The 18,366-nt window shown below is 40.5% G+C and overlaps 1 protein-coding gene across 2 annotated transcripts; it reads right to left on the bottom strand.

Annotated features, from left to right (window-relative positions):
- Positions 1-44: 44 nt before the first annotated feature.
- washc5 (WASH complex subunit 5) lies at positions 45-12,856 on the bottom strand. 2 transcript variants are annotated; one of them, XM_026184784.2, is made up of 29 exons: positions 12,738-12,856; positions 11,959-12,228; positions 10,982-11,127; positions 10,739-10,823; positions 10,429-10,529; positions 9,902-10,094; positions 9,638-9,790; positions 9,369-9,482; positions 8,693-8,864; positions 7,793-7,920; positions 7,328-7,457; positions 6,889-7,001; positions 6,261-6,427; positions 5,884-5,959; positions 4,967-5,077; positions 4,462-4,602; positions 3,847-3,927; positions 3,616-3,717; positions 3,271-3,450; positions 2,981-3,105; positions 2,673-2,835; positions 2,405-2,507; positions 2,252-2,331; positions 2,014-2,117; positions 1,711-1,840; positions 1,433-1,529; positions 1,035-1,188; positions 773-860; positions 45-496 (listed from the first exon to the last, which is right to left on the bottom strand). In XM_026184784.2, exons 2-29 carry the CDS (start codon positions 12,142-12,144, stop codon positions 440-442), a joined length of 3,480 nt encoding a protein of 1,159 aa, XP_026040569.1. In that variant the 5' UTR covers positions 12,145-12,228; positions 12,738-12,856; the 3' UTR covers positions 45-439. The 2 variants fall into 2 exon arrangements, with proteins under 2 accessions (XP_026040569.1, XP_080163945.1); XM_080307819.1 differs by having other exon boundaries at positions 12,582-12,741.
- Between the last annotated feature and the right edge of the window lie 5,510 nt (positions 12,857-18,366).

Below are 18,366 nucleotides of genomic sequence, written 5' to 3'. Positions count from 1 at the left end.
AGCTTTAACAAAATATGTTTAAACGGAAGGAAAACAAAACTGCCTTTTTAATAGAAAGAATCGTATTTATTAATCCATTTGATTTATAAATGGCACAGAATCTTAGTACATAAAGGTGTAAGAGTGATTTATTTGCATTTTAATGTTCTTTTAATTTACAATCTGTAAGTGCAAGACACTGATAGTTAGCAGAATGAAATGTAAGTAAACAAATCAAAAGGCCCCACATTTGACATATCACTGTAGAATAGGCACAGTGAATAATAATAAAATAGTATTAATACATGTGGTCACGCTTGCTGGAGCACTTAAACCTAACAAATCAGTTGTTAATTATTAGTAACACCTGTGCAGTCACTACATTGAGACAAAATGTCTGCAGTGAAAAAACATTCGGCAAAAAACCCGAATCTTTAAATGAAAATCTTCATCCATATCTTCACAGTATTGTTCTGAACTCATCAAAAATATAACTGGGCACATGAGCTTCCGCCACCTTAAAAATACAGAAAACACAAGGAAACACATGTTACTGTCACACAAATATAGTAGAGTACAGATGCAAAAAATAGTATTTTAAAATCTTTTTCCATAGCTGATGGTTATTAAATCTGGCTGTCCAATAATAATGCTCCTAAGCATATTGATGTTTCACCATTTCAGCTCTACTACTACCCCTGGGTACTGTCAACTTTGTCTACTCTTATCATTTACAACCTCTTAAAATATTTTCTAACACTAACACAAATAATATAGGGAAAGTTGCACCTACCTTACGTGACAGTTTTGTGTACTTCACGTAGTCTTCAAGGAACATCAGAGCTCCCACCACATCAGAAGGCATGTCAGGGATTTTCTGACTATAACAGGATCAAACGGAAGCTTTAATATGATTTCATGAGGCTATAACCAGATACATTTTATGTCCGGTAACACGATCCACAATCATCACCAAGGAAACCTACCACACAGAATATTTGATTTCGAATCTTATTTTAGAAATCTTTCTGAAGTTGTGAAGTCTGTTTTGCTACCTTGTGCACTGCTCCATGATTGAGCGGATGAATTGACCAATGAGAGCCAGGAACTGTTGTGTGTATCTGGAGTGGAACTGCTTGAGCAGGGTGAGCAAGCCGAGCACCAGTGGAGGCCAGTCGACCGGGTCTGTTGCTTTCCTGCAGGTCATTCCTGCCATAACACAAAACATCAAATTACAACCACATTCAGAGACATTCAGGGACTGTGCGTTAGCAGAAAAATGTGGGGAAAAACAAATCCATAAGATTTAATGCCGCTTTCTGAAAAATAATAAAGTCTGCTGCAACTGAACTAAGTGAAGAGGCGGCAGGGTACCCATTGTACTCAAAACTGTATAACCTGATCTCTTATCAACTTCAAACAGGTTACAGTGAACTAATGGGGGGAAAATCACCTTGGTTTTTGTTGTACTGAAGTTTAGGCAGCTGAGCAATAATAAAGAGGAAGTTGATGATGGGGAAGTACGGGAGGCGCTTTGTAGTGATGTAGATCTGTGTGAAGCATAAGTAGAACAAAAAGAGTCTGAACACGAACATCTGCTAATGTATAGCCAAAGAAAGCAAAAAACAGCTTGCATTTTGTGGTCGTCATTGAAAAGACTCATTTCGATTCAGGTGAAATCAGAACAAGGCTAACTGATTATGTGGGAAGAGATGCCCCTTCTGTTCAAACCTTGTTGAGAGGATTGTGAATGCCAGCAGCCTCCAGGTAGGCAGTGATATCGTACAAAAGAGTGTTGTCCTCTTTAGGATAAGGCAGGGATGGGTCCTGGTAATGGGCCTCAATGTCTGCCAGCAGAGACCTGGCAAGAACATAATCAGAGTCAGCATAAAAGAACAGTGTGAGACTAAAACAGACATGATGCAATTAGCAGGAGCATCCATCATGAAAGTCATTAACACAGAGTAGCACTTGGGGGGTAAGTAAAGAAAACATAAAAACAATTCAGTGCCATTATGGTAAGAATATACAGACTTGTTGAGGTTTTCCAGTGCAGCCGCCAAGTGTTTGGAGTCAAACTTGCAGGAGTAGTTAAGCTCATTAGCGATCTGCTGTCTGAGAATCTGCATCTGACCAACCTTCAATAAACACATGCATTCAAAATTATTTTAATCTCTTCATCAGAAAATTGTGACAATAAAGACCAAAAAAAAGGGATTTTCTTTTTTTACTTTTATTTTCTATTCACTAACGTGGGAACATGGAGCAGTACCTTCATGATGGCTTCCAGATATGTACCCCAGATCTTCTGGGATTTGGCCACAGCACTGCTGTAGACTTTGCTGGCATTAGCTACAGCAACAAAAACAATAATTAGATCTGTACAAGAAAAGGCAGGTTATAGATTCTCTAAGTGAATACCTACCCACAATGCCTTGGACTGGGCTGACGGCACCTTGCAATGTTCTGAAGACCTCCACCACAGCTTTGTCCTTCAGGATGGTCTTCTGAAGTATTGTCAGGAAGTTCTGATGAGACAAACACACACATTACTACAATCTGGGAGCCATACTAAACGCACTAAAGATACTACCAACATTGACATGATTTCAGGGATTGATCTTTGCTGACCTGAATGGCATCTTTTTTGGGGGGGAGTGGGGGGATGCTGAGGTAAATATTGGGGTAAATACCTGAAGTTCCCTGACAATCATGAAGCAGAGCAGTCGGTCCAGTCCATTAAGGCCAAATGTACCAAGGGTGTTCTGGATCTCAGAGAACAATCTGTTGTTAGTCACCTCCTGGTGGCTCTTCAGGTCATACCAGGTATTCATCTGGTCAATATAACACGTCACCCTATAGAAAGAATCAGTTTATTCCACCATCAATAAACTGCATAACCAAAGATTTTTTCTCCTCCATCCTCAGATATAAACTCAGTTATTCTGCTAATTTCGCTAACTCTTATTTCACTTCCACTGTTATGTCTGTGGAGACATACTTGGGATCAGTGATTCGGAGGATTTCTCTGCAGAGACGACCGATGAAAGTGGCAGACTCGTCCACAGAGGGAAACTTGGGAATAGGAATGTGGGTGGACTGGTGCACGCTCTGCCAGTCCTGGATCTGAAGAGAAGCAAGAAACAAGCCAATCAGCCAACTGCTATTACTGAGAAACAGCCAAACGACTAGAACGCGCCCCTGACTGATAGATAAGAAAATCTATCAGTCAGGGACAAACTGCTCTCAGTGCACTACTCAGGGAAAAGGAGAAAGCGTGTGAAGTTCGACCTTGGTTCTGAGAAAACTGTTGCACTCCTGTTCCACATTATAGTTGACGATGCGGGACACTTCCTCCTGCCAGATTTTAAGGCCATAAATGCTGACGTAGTCCTGGATGTATTCAAACGACCTGTAGAAGCCATCCATGGTGGCGCCCATCTCCTTTAACTTGGGCATCAGTTCACTGGGCTGAAAGAATTCAGTATTTTTTCTCTATTATTTTATTTCACTGCTGTTAATCCTTCAATATCATTGGGAAACTTAACATGGAAACTGGTCAACATAGAGCAAATATATCACAAACTTTATTTGACGATTAATAATCCATAACATACAACAGGTGTAGCGTCTCACCTTTGCCTTTGGATTGAATATTAAGCCTTTGTGCAGTGCATAAGCCACCCTCTTCACCAGCTCCTTCCTGATGCCATCCTCCAGAAGCTGCTTAGGATCCACCTTAAACATCACAGTGTGTTAATAAAGCAAACCTGTGCTGCACCAAATCCCTCAGCAGGATTGTATTAATCTTCTGAAAGACAGAAATCTTTGTTCTTAAAGTTCAGAAACCTTAATCACTGCATTTACCTTGATGATCCCAACGAGAGTAGTCTTCATCATTAAAATGCCCTCGGTGAAAATAGATATGTCATGAGTTAGTTTTGCCACCTGCAAAGACACAGAGCAGAACGATGTTTAGGCATGCAAAAATATAATATATATGAATAATATTGATATCAATCATTTATATAAAAGCCAATGTTTTGTTTGATTTTCAGTCTAAAAGACAAAAAAAGTCTCACTCTACAATGATCTTATTTTAATTTCAAGGCACTGGACTGCAATTCCAAATATGACTGAAAAAAAATTAAAAAGTAACTTCAGTACTTCACACTCTAATTAATCCAATTCAGCTAAGTCTGCTGGCACAATCTGTTTCCATATCACGCTTCCTTTTCCAATTTGTATTTCACATCAAAAGCTGTGAGCAGATTGAAAAATGTTAGCATGATTGCCTCCGACTCCCATACAGCTGATGAGGCGAGATCAAAACAGAACAAAATGAGCTCTCTTATCTATTTTTTTATTATTTTATTTTATACAACATCTGAAGATATTTTTTCCCCCTTTCTTTACATCAGTGACATTCTGATCAACACTCAAGGGGAAGGAGACAGTTTCATACACATCAGTTTGTCTCACTTCATAGCGAGCCGTCAGTTGGGCGTAGTCCTTTAGCTTGTCCTTATCCAGCCGTGTGGGCACCTCCATAATGTCGTGGATCTGAAGCTTGATTATTTTGGCCAGCGAAGTGAACATGCTCTCTGGGATAATTTGCAGCACCTGGAAGCAAGAAGATTAAAAAAAAGGACTGTTTATTGTATATCCATTAGATCAAGGATCTCGAGTACAGCCAGAAGGAAAAAATCTTCCAGCATAAAGTTATAGCTAAGAAGTTACCACAACGTCAAGGTACAGATGCACTAAGCACTTCTTTTTGGGTACATTTGCCAAACAGATGGTTTTTCAAAAATTCATCATTCCTGCAGCTGCTACAGCACTGATACTGACAAACAGTTTGCAGCATGCAGAGCTCATTTGTTAAAATAACAAGACTACACGCTAGGAGAATATTAGACCAAAACATTTCAAAGCAAAAGCTTTTGTAAGAGGAAAGAGAAGCAGAAAAAATGACATCATACACTACCTTTCTCACATAGGACACCAACTCTCCAGAGTAGAACTGAGAAACACTCAGCAGGTCAGCACTGTTGGCCTGGTTGATACGCAGCAATGGAAGATCCAATGCAGACGCCAGCTGGTCACACACACACATACAGAAAAAATGATTTTTAAATCACAGGTAACATTTCTCCATATCGAGATGATGGTCCACGTGAGCAGACTGCAAAAAAGTGACACGAATTTCCAAATTTTTTGGATGCATACTTGTGTAATGTTTAGGTTTTAGCGGAAAATTTGTCCTTAAAAAATACACAGAACAAAAAATGAAGTTGACATAAATCATAAGGAAGTTCCTGATGTTTCTAAACAAGAAAAGGAAGAAACTGAGATTTTGAGGCAAAAAAGTATTAATTTTTAAATTTGTATATTCAGCACCGTTGCGTGTTTAGAGCAACATCACACTCATTGACAAATGCAGTGGCTAGATTAGTCACATTTGTTTATTTGGATCTAAAAAATCTGAAAAGTTCAGCTTGATTCGAAAAAATGAATGTTGCAAATTCGTTCAGCAAAGTTACGTGATCGGTGTAAACAGCTGCATTAAGAATAGGCGAGTCCAAAAACGACTGTGTATATGCTGGACGTATAAATTTGTTCATGAAATGCTACCACAGTGAATCTGCAATACTCATACATTTCGCAAGACATTTATCTGTGATGCATGAAGATATTGGTGCAACTGAAGGGGGAAAGTAGCTCTAATATGCTAAATAATGAGTGCTACTACAGTAAGTCAAGAAGCAGTGAATCTGAAAAGTCAAACTGTTTGACAATAACACTGTTTAGCACCGAGTCGACAGTCATATTGCAAGAGGAAGCAGTGGGATGTATTGTAATCGGCATATTTTGTCCCACTTCTAGACATAAATAGACCCTCACCTTCAGAAATGTAGCTCTCAGTTTGGTAACCATGGATGGGTTGACTCTGATGCTCTCCTGCATAATGGATGTAAAGCTGTAAAATAAAGCACAAGTCAGGAAAAAAAGACGAATTCATCAACACAGACAAACCAAAAACACAAGTGAAATAAATCAAAGCCAAAACACTTGCAGTGTTCTGTGGTGGTTTTGTGATGGTTTGCAGTTTAGAAAGGTAAGCAGAATGAGTTGCTGCTGTGTTTTGCAAACCAAGTGACGAGCACAGTGACTGTGCTCCACTAAGATTCACTAACCTGATGACAAAATATGACACTAGTTAAACTAACTACTTTACACTGGCCTTATTTTGTTTATTAAGTAAACAAAGAAGTAAATACCTGTCAATAATCTGCCACGCATAGGACAGATCTCCAACTATTTGCATGGTAATAAGGACTTCTTCTTTGATATTGATTGTGCGGATCATCTGGTGCAGGAACTTCCTGGTGTCAGCCAAGAACTGACAAACTTGCAGGTTGGACTCCAGCTGGTGGAACTCCTGGACCTGAAGTCCAAAAGGAGAAGGTTTTATAGGCACAGCCTGACAGCTTTCCTTTCAATATTTTTTTAAAATAGTAATAATAATTTTGTATTGGTATTGATTACATTTCTTGCAATTATCAGCAGCTTTATATAAACATGTTCCAAGCTTTGCTGCCAAATTCTATTAGTTCCAGTTCAGTATTTTTAATATATGTTGGCAGGACAGAGCAGAAAATGATGCCACTGTGCCAACACAATATTCCTATTACATAATCCTCTGTCTTTCTATTTACATGCATTTAATAGCAGTAAAAAAAAATCATCTCTTAATTTTTCCGCCATTCTGAAACATTGTACTTGGATTTGCTTGTTTTCTATGCATGAAGTTAAGGCAATCAAAACATAGTATTAGCACCATTGTTACCTTACACTGTGCTAATCCAAAAATGTAAAGCCATGCTGAAATATAATTATCATGCTCACCTCTACAAGAGCCTGTATAAGCTGGACCGTCTTCCTCCCAGCAGCCGTGGAGTCCTCATAGTTCAAAGACTCAATCTGCTTTGAGATTTCCCTGAACCAGGCCTGTAAGTTCTCTGCCAAGGACAGTAAAAGTGTGTCATTGAAGCAGATACAAAATGTTACCAAAGTATTTCACAAGCGGCAGTTACGCTCGAGGTAAGTATGACAGATGTAAATTTAATCCGCCGCTCCCTGCGTGTGTACCTTTAATGCATTTTTTCCATCTTGTTTCCCTGCCTCAACATTTTCCTCTGAACGCCTTCAAGCTTAAAATCTTTTAAGATTTCATGTCCCAACACTGAAATAATCCAAGCTGCATGCCCGAGGCTCCCATAGTCAGAACTACTTTTCAACGCTGTGTGTAAGTCTTCACCTTATCCATTCTCACAGTCCAACTCACCATTTTTCTCCACCCTGGTAAGAGGTTTGACACCAGAGAAGACTTCAGCCAGCTCAGTCATTCTCTCTGATCCCTCCTTCTTGTAGCTCTCCCATTTGATCTGCTTCTCTGACAGCATCTGCTTGAACATCTGGAAGAGGAATAGCGCAGATGCTAAGCTGATGAGGGAGGATTAGTCAGATGAGATGCGTAATTAGAACATTACATTTGTGTCCCCTCCAAATGACACACAGGCTAGCCATATGCTACCTGACAGTAGGCTAACAGGCAACCAGGCGGACACACCTAACGAGGACTACAGCTGGTCAGATCACTTTGAAATTATAAAGGAACTCATTTTCCATTTTTACTCTTTAAAAAAGAGAAAAGATCACTTTAAAGAAATGCTACACTTTTGTCTTTAACATTTTTCACTTTTTTCCCTGTGATCATTTATATTATGTAACACTGATGAAAGACTCTCACCTCTTTAAGTGTGAACTCAAACTGAGCTGTGTCGAGCAGCAGCTGGAAAAGGATCTTAGGTTTGTACTTGGAGTCATTAAGTACTTGGTCTTTGATCTGACGAAGGCGCTTGTTGTTTGGGTCATAGGCTATGAGACAGAGGATGACTGATCACAAATCAATACACTATTTTCACCAACATCACCCTTATAAATGTTTGGACTTCATTGGACATTTACTCTACGAACAGTGTCATTTCAATACAGGTAAATTAAAATTAAGGATCAGATTTCAGAGTTCATTTCAGACTCATCCTTGACTTTACACATTTACAGTCATGTGTAAAATCGTTTTCAGAATACCCTTACTGCTCCCATAGGAGCGAAGTGGCAGCCAGGTGCTGCTAAATCAAATGCACTTGATTAACTCATCATTAGCAAGTGTCAGCACCTCTATAAAAGCTGACGTTTTGGCAATTTTCGGGTCTGGAGCATTCAGGTGTGTGCTAAGAGAATACCACAATCTTCCCAGAAGTGGACGTGCCAGCATCACCCTACAGGTCAGACTGTGGAATGCTCAGAGGAAGTTAAAAATAACTAAGCGGTTAGTTTGGCGTGTGTATTTTCAGAATAACTGAAAAGGAAAAGAATCAAGGTGCTGCGATGGCCAGTGAAGATCCAGACCTTGACCTGATTGAAATGCTGTGGCATTTAAAAGAGATATGCTCTGATCTGAAGCAACACTGTAAAGAAGAGTGGGCCAAAAAGTCCTCCACAGTGTCATACAGAAAAATGACTTCAAGTTGTTGATGTTAAAAGTTTTTTTTACAAGCTGAATTATGGGGTTTACTTTGTTTTTCACAGGACTGTAAATGCAACACAAGTGCTTACACCAATGTAAATGAGGAAAAAAGTATCTCACCTGACTCTGCAGAGTGCAACATCAGCCAGCGAATAGCAACATTGCAGTCTCTCAGACAGTTGAGCAGTTTTGGGATGTTGTCCAAGATAATTTCCTCCCTGAGGAAACCTTCCTTTAGCAGCTGCTGCACCTGAGGCCTCAGGCTTTCCATGCTGGCTGCATACCGAGTAGCCTACACGTACGGTGAAAAAAAACATGGCTCTTGTATACAGTGCACCATCTTTCATTCGGGGCAGTCAATTATTCATACATTCACTCCCACTAGTGGTCATTAGTGAGAATGGCCTGGTCTGCAGGTGAAAGACTAAATGTGGATTATTCAGTTAGCTCCTCCTGCCGTGTGTGTGTGTGTGTGTGTGTGTGTGTGTGTGTGTGTGTGTGTGTGTGTGTGTGAGAGAGAGAGAGAGAGAGAGAGAGAGAGAGAGAGAGAGAGAAAGGACTTTTTAATGACTCTTACAGCGTACAGCTCTACAGGCATCCCCATATTTGAAATGAGCTTTCCGGGAAAAGTTTATGAATGGCTTCCTGAAATTTGTTTCTGTTTACATTGTGTGCTGTTACAAATTCTGTGCACGCTGTCATCACTACCCGCACAGAACAAATAAGCACACTGCAGGACTGTAAATGAAAGAATCTGAGGTCTCTCTGACATTGAAGCTAATGTATTTTTTAATACCTGCTCTTTGATGTTAGCAGAGTCCAGGGTGTAGTTGAGCGCAGTCTTGGCAGCTTTGTATGGTTCCCAGGCTTCCACCAGGTTCACTGTGATCCCCATGTAAATACTGATAACCTGCAGAGAGACTACACTTCAGAAAAATATGCTCAACATTTAAAAAAAACTGAGCAAAAACATGGCACACATTTAAAAATAAATGACATAACCTTTTATAAAGATGTTTATATTCAGATCTACTGCAAATGGAAAAGACTTAACAAGTGCCTCACCCAATTATCAGGAAAGTATTTGTCCACTATCTCCCGCATCTTTGCCTGCTGGGTGTGCAGTATGGAGGGGCTGAAGAAGAGGCAGACGTAGAGCATGGCCGCCTGGTTAGCCAGTGCTGTGCTGCGATGTTCTGGTAGAGGATACGCAGAAACCTGGAGGAGAGGAGGAAAACGTCTTAAAAATTTGTAATGAGGGAAACATTGTGGGACAAGATCTGTTATTTAGTTTAACCACAAAGAGATTTTGGACCAAATGTTTCTCACTTGGTTGTAGATGTCGTCCGAGCGCAGCCTCCCAATGACCATGCTAGTAAAAGTGGCACTGATGGGAACTCTCTGGAAGTAGCTCTCCGGGTAGTTGGCTGGTCGTTTGGCTCCAGGCTGGCTGGAGTAGCCGGTGCTACGCAGGAGCTTACAGATGTCATCCAGGTTGGAGTCGCCCGAGGAACGGGCAGCACTGAAGAAAAAAACGTGTTTTTCCAAATAGAAGAATGGATTGTTGGTGCCAGTATAACCCCCAAAAAAGTAATAATATAAAGAAGAAAAATTATTAATAGCCGTGAAATACAACTGGAATGTTATTTATGGGTAAACAGCATCCCTCTGTGTGTAGTGTACACTTTTGTGTCAGCTTGAACTGACACAGGAGTTAACCTTTTGGTGAGTCAAGTAAATGACTCACCCTCACTGGAAGCAAGCTCACTGGCTAACAGGTGATTGGAGTGCACTGAGCAAGTGAGTCACAAAGAGAGTGTCATGTGGATGTGTGGGGATGTGAGTCACAAGCGCACCTGTATCTATAATAGGAAACAAGCATCCTCTCTCTGACTTCTCCTTCAATTTTTTGGTCAATAACCAGCAGCATGACTCCATACAGGTAGAGAGCTTCACACTGGGAGAAGAGAAAACATGACCAATCAGTTCCTGGAGTGCTGTTTCGTTTCGTTTTGATGTGTTGTTTTGAGGGTTAAGCATGCACATTCATCTGACACGGGCGACTAATTCTCAGGAACAGATATTTAAAGATGTAAGCCTGCATGTAATGCAGACTTGTTTTGTAATGTTACAAAATTAAAATGAATTTGCATTTGTGTTACTTACTAGGAGCTGTTTCCCATCCTCATTTAGAAGCACAGTCTCCAAGGTCTGCTGAATATAAACACCCTCATGTAGGTCATCCAAATATCTTAAGAGAGGGAAAAAATAGCTCATCGACATCTTTTAAAACAGGGCTATTTAGCATGTGGTTAAACGGAAAACAGTGTTCCTCACGGTCAAGCACTGTGGTTTTAGTTTTTATTTGATTAAGACATAATTAATTCCAATAATTCCATCTCATTATACCTGTTAAGATCCACTATGTATTTGTGGACGCTCTCAAAAGCCAGATAGAACCTTGACAGAATCTCGATGTTGTTCTCTCTAAACTCTTCATCCAAGTCCTGAAGCTCCGGTTTGGCTTCCAGCTTTCCTTCATAATACTCAGGACCCTGAACAGGAAGCAACATTGTGTGACAATGCAAAGCAAATCCAAACGATGCCGAAAGACAGCTGAAACTAAAGCAATAATACTGCTTTTATTATCTTTTGCTTTTTAGGAAGACTTACAGCTAAATGTCAAAACCATTAGGGTGTATGTATTTATCCCAGTCACATCAATTGAATATTTCATTGTGCTGACTACTGCAAAACTGAGTATCCTTTGTGTGTGTAGTTTCCTCAAATAGAGACTTGGATAAGCTCTTGCAGCTTTCTCAGTACAAGCACGGTAAACTTTACACCACAGAGTAATTGGAGATCATTTATGTGAATTTCAGGAGCAGAACTACATCTCATACACTCCCCTTAATAAAAATAAAGTAATTCAAAATGTAAAGCCAAAGTAAAATCAAAATAAGTAAAAAAGTAAAGTCAAATACATGGCTAAATATAAAGTTTTACATACAAAGTTGACAATGTTCACAAACAGTCAATGTGTCCCCCTCCGGACACATGGCATATATCCATACAATCTCTGGAGTCACTGCAGCCACTACTGTGTGCTACCTACCGGCAACCCTGTGAAACTCCCCTCTTTCTACCAGTACATGTTTTGTTAGTGGTGAACAGCTGCAGAATTAAAATACACTTTACAATCAGATTATCCTTTTTCATACATTTTTTGATCATGCCTGGCCCAAGAGCTAATGCCAATCCGCTCTGAGGCTTTCCCTAATTCATGTTTACTCCACCTACCGCCTACTATAAATCCTGCCAAATCTCAATGAGGAAGTGGTCCAAGCTAATGAAAGGATCTTTTGAATTTCTGATGTAGTTCATACCTTGAAGTAGCTAAAGTCACAGATAATGTCTCCGTATTTCTGCTGGTCACTTTTGTCCTTGAGTCTAAAAACTGCAGGGATGAAGTCAGAGAGGCGCAGGAGCTCAGCAATGATGGCATTTCCTCTGGAAACTATCCTGAGGATAGCCTGGCCGCACAGGTTGTTGTCTGCCAGGAAGTCCACCATAATGGATACAGGAGGACGAGGAAGACGAGGAGGAGGAGGAAGATAGTGTAATAAGCTTTATTGCAGCAAATACTGTAGCTACACCTGAGAGACAAAGGAAAAGTGAAAAAAGTGAACTTAAAACAGCACGCAGGCTCTCTGAGGCCTTTCTGAAGCTGCAGGACATTTGTCGCACAGACAACAGAAAGAGCTTATTACAATCTATTGGCATCATTATTACAACAATTGACTGCGACGAGGAGATGTTAATATCATTCATAAGCATCATTTTCTCACATTTCAATCTTGACGTGTCTGCGTTTGTAAAACCTAAAAACCATAAGGTTTTCCAATGTTCCTGTTTCTTAGAGACAGACCAAAAACAGAACCGAAGTTAGTATATGATTGTAACCTGTAACTATAAGTTATCACTGAGCTAACGTTAGCATGTAGCCTACCTGCTAACTATTTTCATTAAATCTTACGCTGAAGATGACACACGAGCGCGTGCACAGGTCCAAACACCACGTGAGTGATTACCCTTTTACATTTTGACGTCTGAGTCGAGAGTGTACCGTTTAAAAACCCCAACACTGCTGGAGAAAGGTACTTACCTCCTTGCAGCTCCTCTTCCCTATTTACTTCCTCATGACCAGCCACATGACTTTGCTGCTGGGTGTGTTTGATTCTGTTCACCCACTGCCCCGGAGTCGAGCGGGAACAACTTTGTCAAACGCTTTGACCTCCACTACATGGTAATAGGCTGATGTATTATTACTTGTTTTATTATCGAAACATACCATGGCATAAACGTTCCTGAATTAATAACATGTAATAAGAAGGGCAGCTAAGATTAACTGAAGCAGGTGTTCTGGGAATCCATCCTACCTGACAAACCATCCTACCCGTTGTTTCTGCGTATGCGCACAACACGAATTTAAGTGGCGAACCGTCTTACCTTTGTGAATGTGACCTACAAACATACTTTAACAGGTAAAATGAAGTGGTAAACCGTCCTGGCTTTATGAATATGAGCTACAAGCATACTGTGATGGGCAAACATAAGTGGCAAACCGTCATACCTAGTTAAATTTGTGGTGGAATTACTCTGTGACAGCAGAAATGTGCATAAACAACTTACGGTAGGACGTTTTGCCAAAGGAGGATGGTTTGTCAGAATACCTGTACTTTGAAGTCAAATCAGGCAGATCCCTTATGTTTGCATATTTCCGCTAGGTGGCGACAGAGATCCACTAAAGCCTCAGTTTGTCTGTCTCGCTGCTGCTGCACCACACACTCAGGACCAGACTGTGTGCAGGTTTCTTGCTCCACAGGGATAGGATCTAAACTGAAATTAAATCCACAGGGAAGAAATTCAAAATATGGTTTGCAGTCGACAAATATCACCCCCCCAAAAAAAGTGTTTTCTTGCAGGCATCTGAAACAGACCTTTCTCTAACTACTGTTGCATGAAAATATATTTGCCTGAAGCATTATTTTCGCATGTTCCCAACTTGGATTAAAAAATAAATACATTTTTTAAAAATAAAAAAAAGTTTCTATGACCAGCACATGGCCACCATGGATGAATTAGTACAAGCCTTCATTTTTCCTTCAAAACTCTGATTGAATTGGAGCTCTATTGCCGATAAGTCTAAAACGCTGGCAGGCCCTTCCCTCAAAGCAGTGTGAGCCAGAGGTTAATAGCATTCAGATGGTGAGAGCTGTTTGTTTGACCTGCCACCTCTCTGTGTGACGAGAACAAGGTTTCATCTCAATCACAAGCCATTTGATGTCTTTGTGTGCCACAGCAGACTGTACAGCGTGTCGGCCCCCCACCCCCCAATAATTAAATTCCAACGCGGTGCAAGGGCTGTCAGTCTTTTCCTGCAAAATTGCTTTATCATCTTAACCTCATCTTATCTCTGAGATACAAAAGACTCTGTCTCAGGCTGTTTTTACAGATTGTCCTTAATGGTTTTAAGTTTCATCATTAGTGCAGAGTAGTGACTGACAAGGAAATGGGACACAGGGTGTAACATATGGCAAAAGAGAGCTATGCCTAATGTGCTCCCTTTCTCGCCCAGCCACTGGAGTAGCATTATTCCAAAGCGTTTTACACAGAGAAACCCTGACAGAGACCGATGCAATTTCGATTCACTGCTTGCCTCTTCATTGACCCAGCTGTCCACATGCTACACGCTGTGTCCCTGCAGCCGATGGATTCATTACCTGTTTACCATCACACCAAGGTCACATTCTCAGTAGCACCTGGGTCAGCTATATGGGTTTCCCGGGAAGCATCATGAAAGGTTTTCACTAATGAGGTCTCTTATTACACACCTTCTTCATTAACCTTCAGGGGCCTTGAGGCTTTCCTGTGCTTGTTATCTTGATTGGTCTTTCTGGGATCTCACTGAAGAACTGCTTTAATCCTAAAAATATTAGACAAATGTGTACAGAGGGGGAAAAGGCTGCAATTTTATCCCAGGGAGTAATATTACACATATTGAATATTCATTTAAACATCGACAGGAGAATGACTAAATAGCCCTCATTTCTAGGCCCATTAAGAGCATTGACAGATCTCGCTCTCTCTCCCCTGAGCAGCCAGTGACCATCGACAGTAAGGTTAAGTAATTCTTCTCTGTAAATAAAGCCACTCAATTGGCTGACAGTGACCTGCTTCATGTGTTAACTAACTTGCCAAATTTCAAATTTTGAATATTTTTCAGAAACAGCGACTCTGAGATTTATAAACTGGAGGTTTTATTATCAGTATTCAGCAGCTATAGGAGGGTAATGTCTGGTCTGGGTGCACTAACACAAGGACGTGCATGGGTGTGAGCATGTGTGTGACTTGATGCATTAGTCCACACACACATACACACACATGCATGTGTCCCCCTCAGGCTCCATGTGCCCTTTATTAACAGCAAGTTGACTCTATTCAGCTTGACTAGTGATTAAACCTTTTCATGGCTGGAACTTTCACACCGCTGTGAACTGTGCGAGGTGATTAAAGCTGCTCAATTTGTAGTCCAGTCCCACTGCTATTCTTCTTCATTGATCTTGTTTCAGGCCCTTGAAGTGAGAGCTGCATGCAGCAGGCTTCTCTTATTGGACTTAGACAGGATGCATACTGTGCCTCACTCTTTCGATCCATCATGTATGAAAACTAATTAGTGTTCAAATTAGCTGCCATATATGGTTGGCATTTAGTAACATTTATGGGATTAACTTTGTTGTTGTTTCTTTTGATACTGTAAAGACTGATACCAGATGACTGATGAGAGCAAAAAGGAGTTGACTCTTTGAAGTTTTCCCATGAAGATACATCAGACTCAAGACCGGACTCCAGTAGGATTGGTTCTGAAGAGCATACTGATCAAAATAAAAAAGAAGAAGAAAAGGATCTTTGCGCTGATATGCCAGTGGGTTTTTACATATTTTATAGCCCCTGTTGAAATTTTGGCTCACATGATTGACACTTACTCAACCAGTTTCAATTTTCCCTAAGTGCACGCAAGTGGAGACACAAATACAACACCAACACACACTGCAGAAAGGCACAAAACTGCCAGGACAAGGGTTATTACATCACTAACTCTAGATGCCAAAACACTTCCCACATGGAGTTACGAGGCTAACAAGTGGTTTCAAGTCAAATAGCAAAGGCTGATTGTGGTAATGCTCTAATATCAGATTCGATCAAGCAGCAGATGTCTTTTTATTGCAAGTCATTACTGCTGTCATACTTATTAGCATATAAATGGTTTCTGGGCCTATGGAGACCGAAAAGTTATTGCATGTGTAATTGAACCTGATCTCTGCTCTGTGATTGAGATGTCCCAACACACACACTCTGCCGTGCACATTGAGCACATTGTGCTTTTTTTGTTCTTCTCATTTAAATGCGGTTTTAGGTTGTGATTTTTCCTTTAAATACAAACAGAAGAGAAGGAAACAGAGGAGGATGTTTGATGGTAATCGTCTATTGCAGTCATTATAATCAAGTTTATTTCTAACACAGCCACAGGAATAACAGTTTGTTGATAGTGTTTCACAAATATCCCTGCTGCTTTTAAGTTTAATCTTTAAATGTAATATATATTTTACAGTACTGTCCAAACATTTTGAGCTATGTCACATTTCTTGTCATTTTGCCAGGAGAATAAAAAAAATTGATGCAGGAATATGTGAAATAGGTAACACAGAGGTTGTGCAATTGTTAAAAGTAAAAAAATAGCATTTGGTATGGCTAGCTTTATCCTTCAGCTATCACAATGTCCATACTGACCAATATCAGCCTGACATGATTTTAGGCTCGACAGAGAACGATTCCTTAAGACTACTTAAAACCAAAGAAGAAAGTCTATAGAAGAAATAATATATTTTTAAAATGAGGGGTAAGTCAAGACTTTTGCAAACTATTATTCAACTAATAAATACTTCCACAAAACTAATTGATGCAAATTTAAAAAAAAAAAAAAAAAAAAAAGAAGAATATCCCGAATCCCTTTCTATCCAATCATTCTTCTCCACTCTTGTTGATTAGCAAGAAGCGACAGAACACTGATCCTTTAACAGGTCATGGTTTTTCGCTCTGAATGATCTGGGTCATGACGGGGTGAAAACACTTTGAAGTTGCCTCTCAAATTTATGTGACAGGTCCTTGTGACTGTAGCACATCACAGACATGAATGCTGGGAACAGGTGCAGACTTTTAAAGGCAGAACTCACCTGCAGCCGTGGCCTCTTTATGCTAACCTTCTTGTAATGAGATTCAATAAAATCACAGGGTACTGATTATGATTCTGGGGATATTTTTGTGACCACGCACAGCATTGCAATGTTAATTTGTTGGTGTGTTACCACTTTGGTCAGTTCCATGATACCTCCAGAGTTATTGAATGGCTTACAATCCAGTACTGCAGACAATCATTGTTCCTGGTGGATGCTTCCTATTGATTTTGTGGACCCACCTTTCCTTTAATAATATAAGCAAGTGGTGGTGGTGACATTTGTTATTTTCCCAAAATATTGAACTTTTCCTTTCACAAAAGCTATTTTATACACTATTAAACTGTTAAAGACTATTAAACTAATCCAATAATACAACCTGTTCCCACTAGAGAAAAAGGTGGCAGATGTACAAAAAAGAGCCCTCTATTTTAATCCTTGTCTGCGCATGTAAGACATAAAAACTTCTCCCATGAACCCTTCATTTCACTCTCTGTCTTGATAGGCTCAGGTGTGATTCATGCCTTTCAGTGTCAACACAGATGTATGAGGCTCCTCACCAAGGCTGTCAGTCTGACTCAGGAGTGGAAATTAAATTATCACATCCAAGGCTGTGCACTTAAACTGCACATGAAAGAGGAACGGACGCACGCACGCCGCATTTACACAACCACACATAAGCATGCATGTGTGTAGCCTAGCACACCGAATGGCTCTGACAGATTTTCGAAGGGAGTGGAATTTTGATAACAAAACTGCAGTTGTGTGATTAACAAACAGCAAATTAATGACCTCAAAATGTACTCAGAAGGAAGTAATAAATCTCCATTTGGCTGCTGGCTGGCTGAGTCGCGGCCTGGCTGGGAAAACTATGCTGACCTGGGTGCATCCAAATTAGATATTGGCATGGTTGCGTGTATAACACAGTGGGAGTGCTGCTCTGGCTCCGTCACCCTGCTGCTCTAAATCTGGCCAGTGCTCAGTTCAGCAAACACAATGCAACAGCAGGGAGACAGCATCTCCACATTCTCATTAAGCTGCGGATTATAGTTAGACAAAAGCAAAACCTCGTTGTTTTTTTATGCTTTTTCCCCTTTTTCTCCCTTGCTGGAGTCCAATTGCCTGTATATTCTGCTGATTTGTATTTACTCTGTCTTATACACAAGGCACAGCTGATGATCTTAGCAGCAACAGCAGAGGAACATCTATGTGTTCACATCAGTCATCGGCACCACCCCCTCTTGGAAATCAGTAAAAAGGGGATGAAAGACAGGAGGGATGGAAGGAATGCAGCAGGAGGAAGGGATAATGAAGAGAGGGGGGAGGCAGGAGTGGGTTGAGTGGGACAGAAAGACAAGAGACAAAGAGGAAGGGAGGAGGTGGCCTTTGTATCACTCCGTGTCTTTGATCAGTGGTCCATGGGGAACCGAGGCAGTGCAGATAGCTGGTCCACAGCTCCTGAGGAACGCAGCTTCACATTCCTCCTTGCTCTTTCCCCGC

Source organism: Astatotilapia calliptera, chromosome 11, assembly GCF_964374335.1.
Source record: "Astatotilapia calliptera chromosome 11, fAstCal68.1, whole genome shotgun sequence".
NCBI lineage: Eukaryota > Metazoa > Chordata > Actinopteri > Cichliformes > Cichlidae > Astatotilapia > Astatotilapia calliptera.
This window is presented reverse-complemented; position numbering and strand designations above follow the sequence as displayed.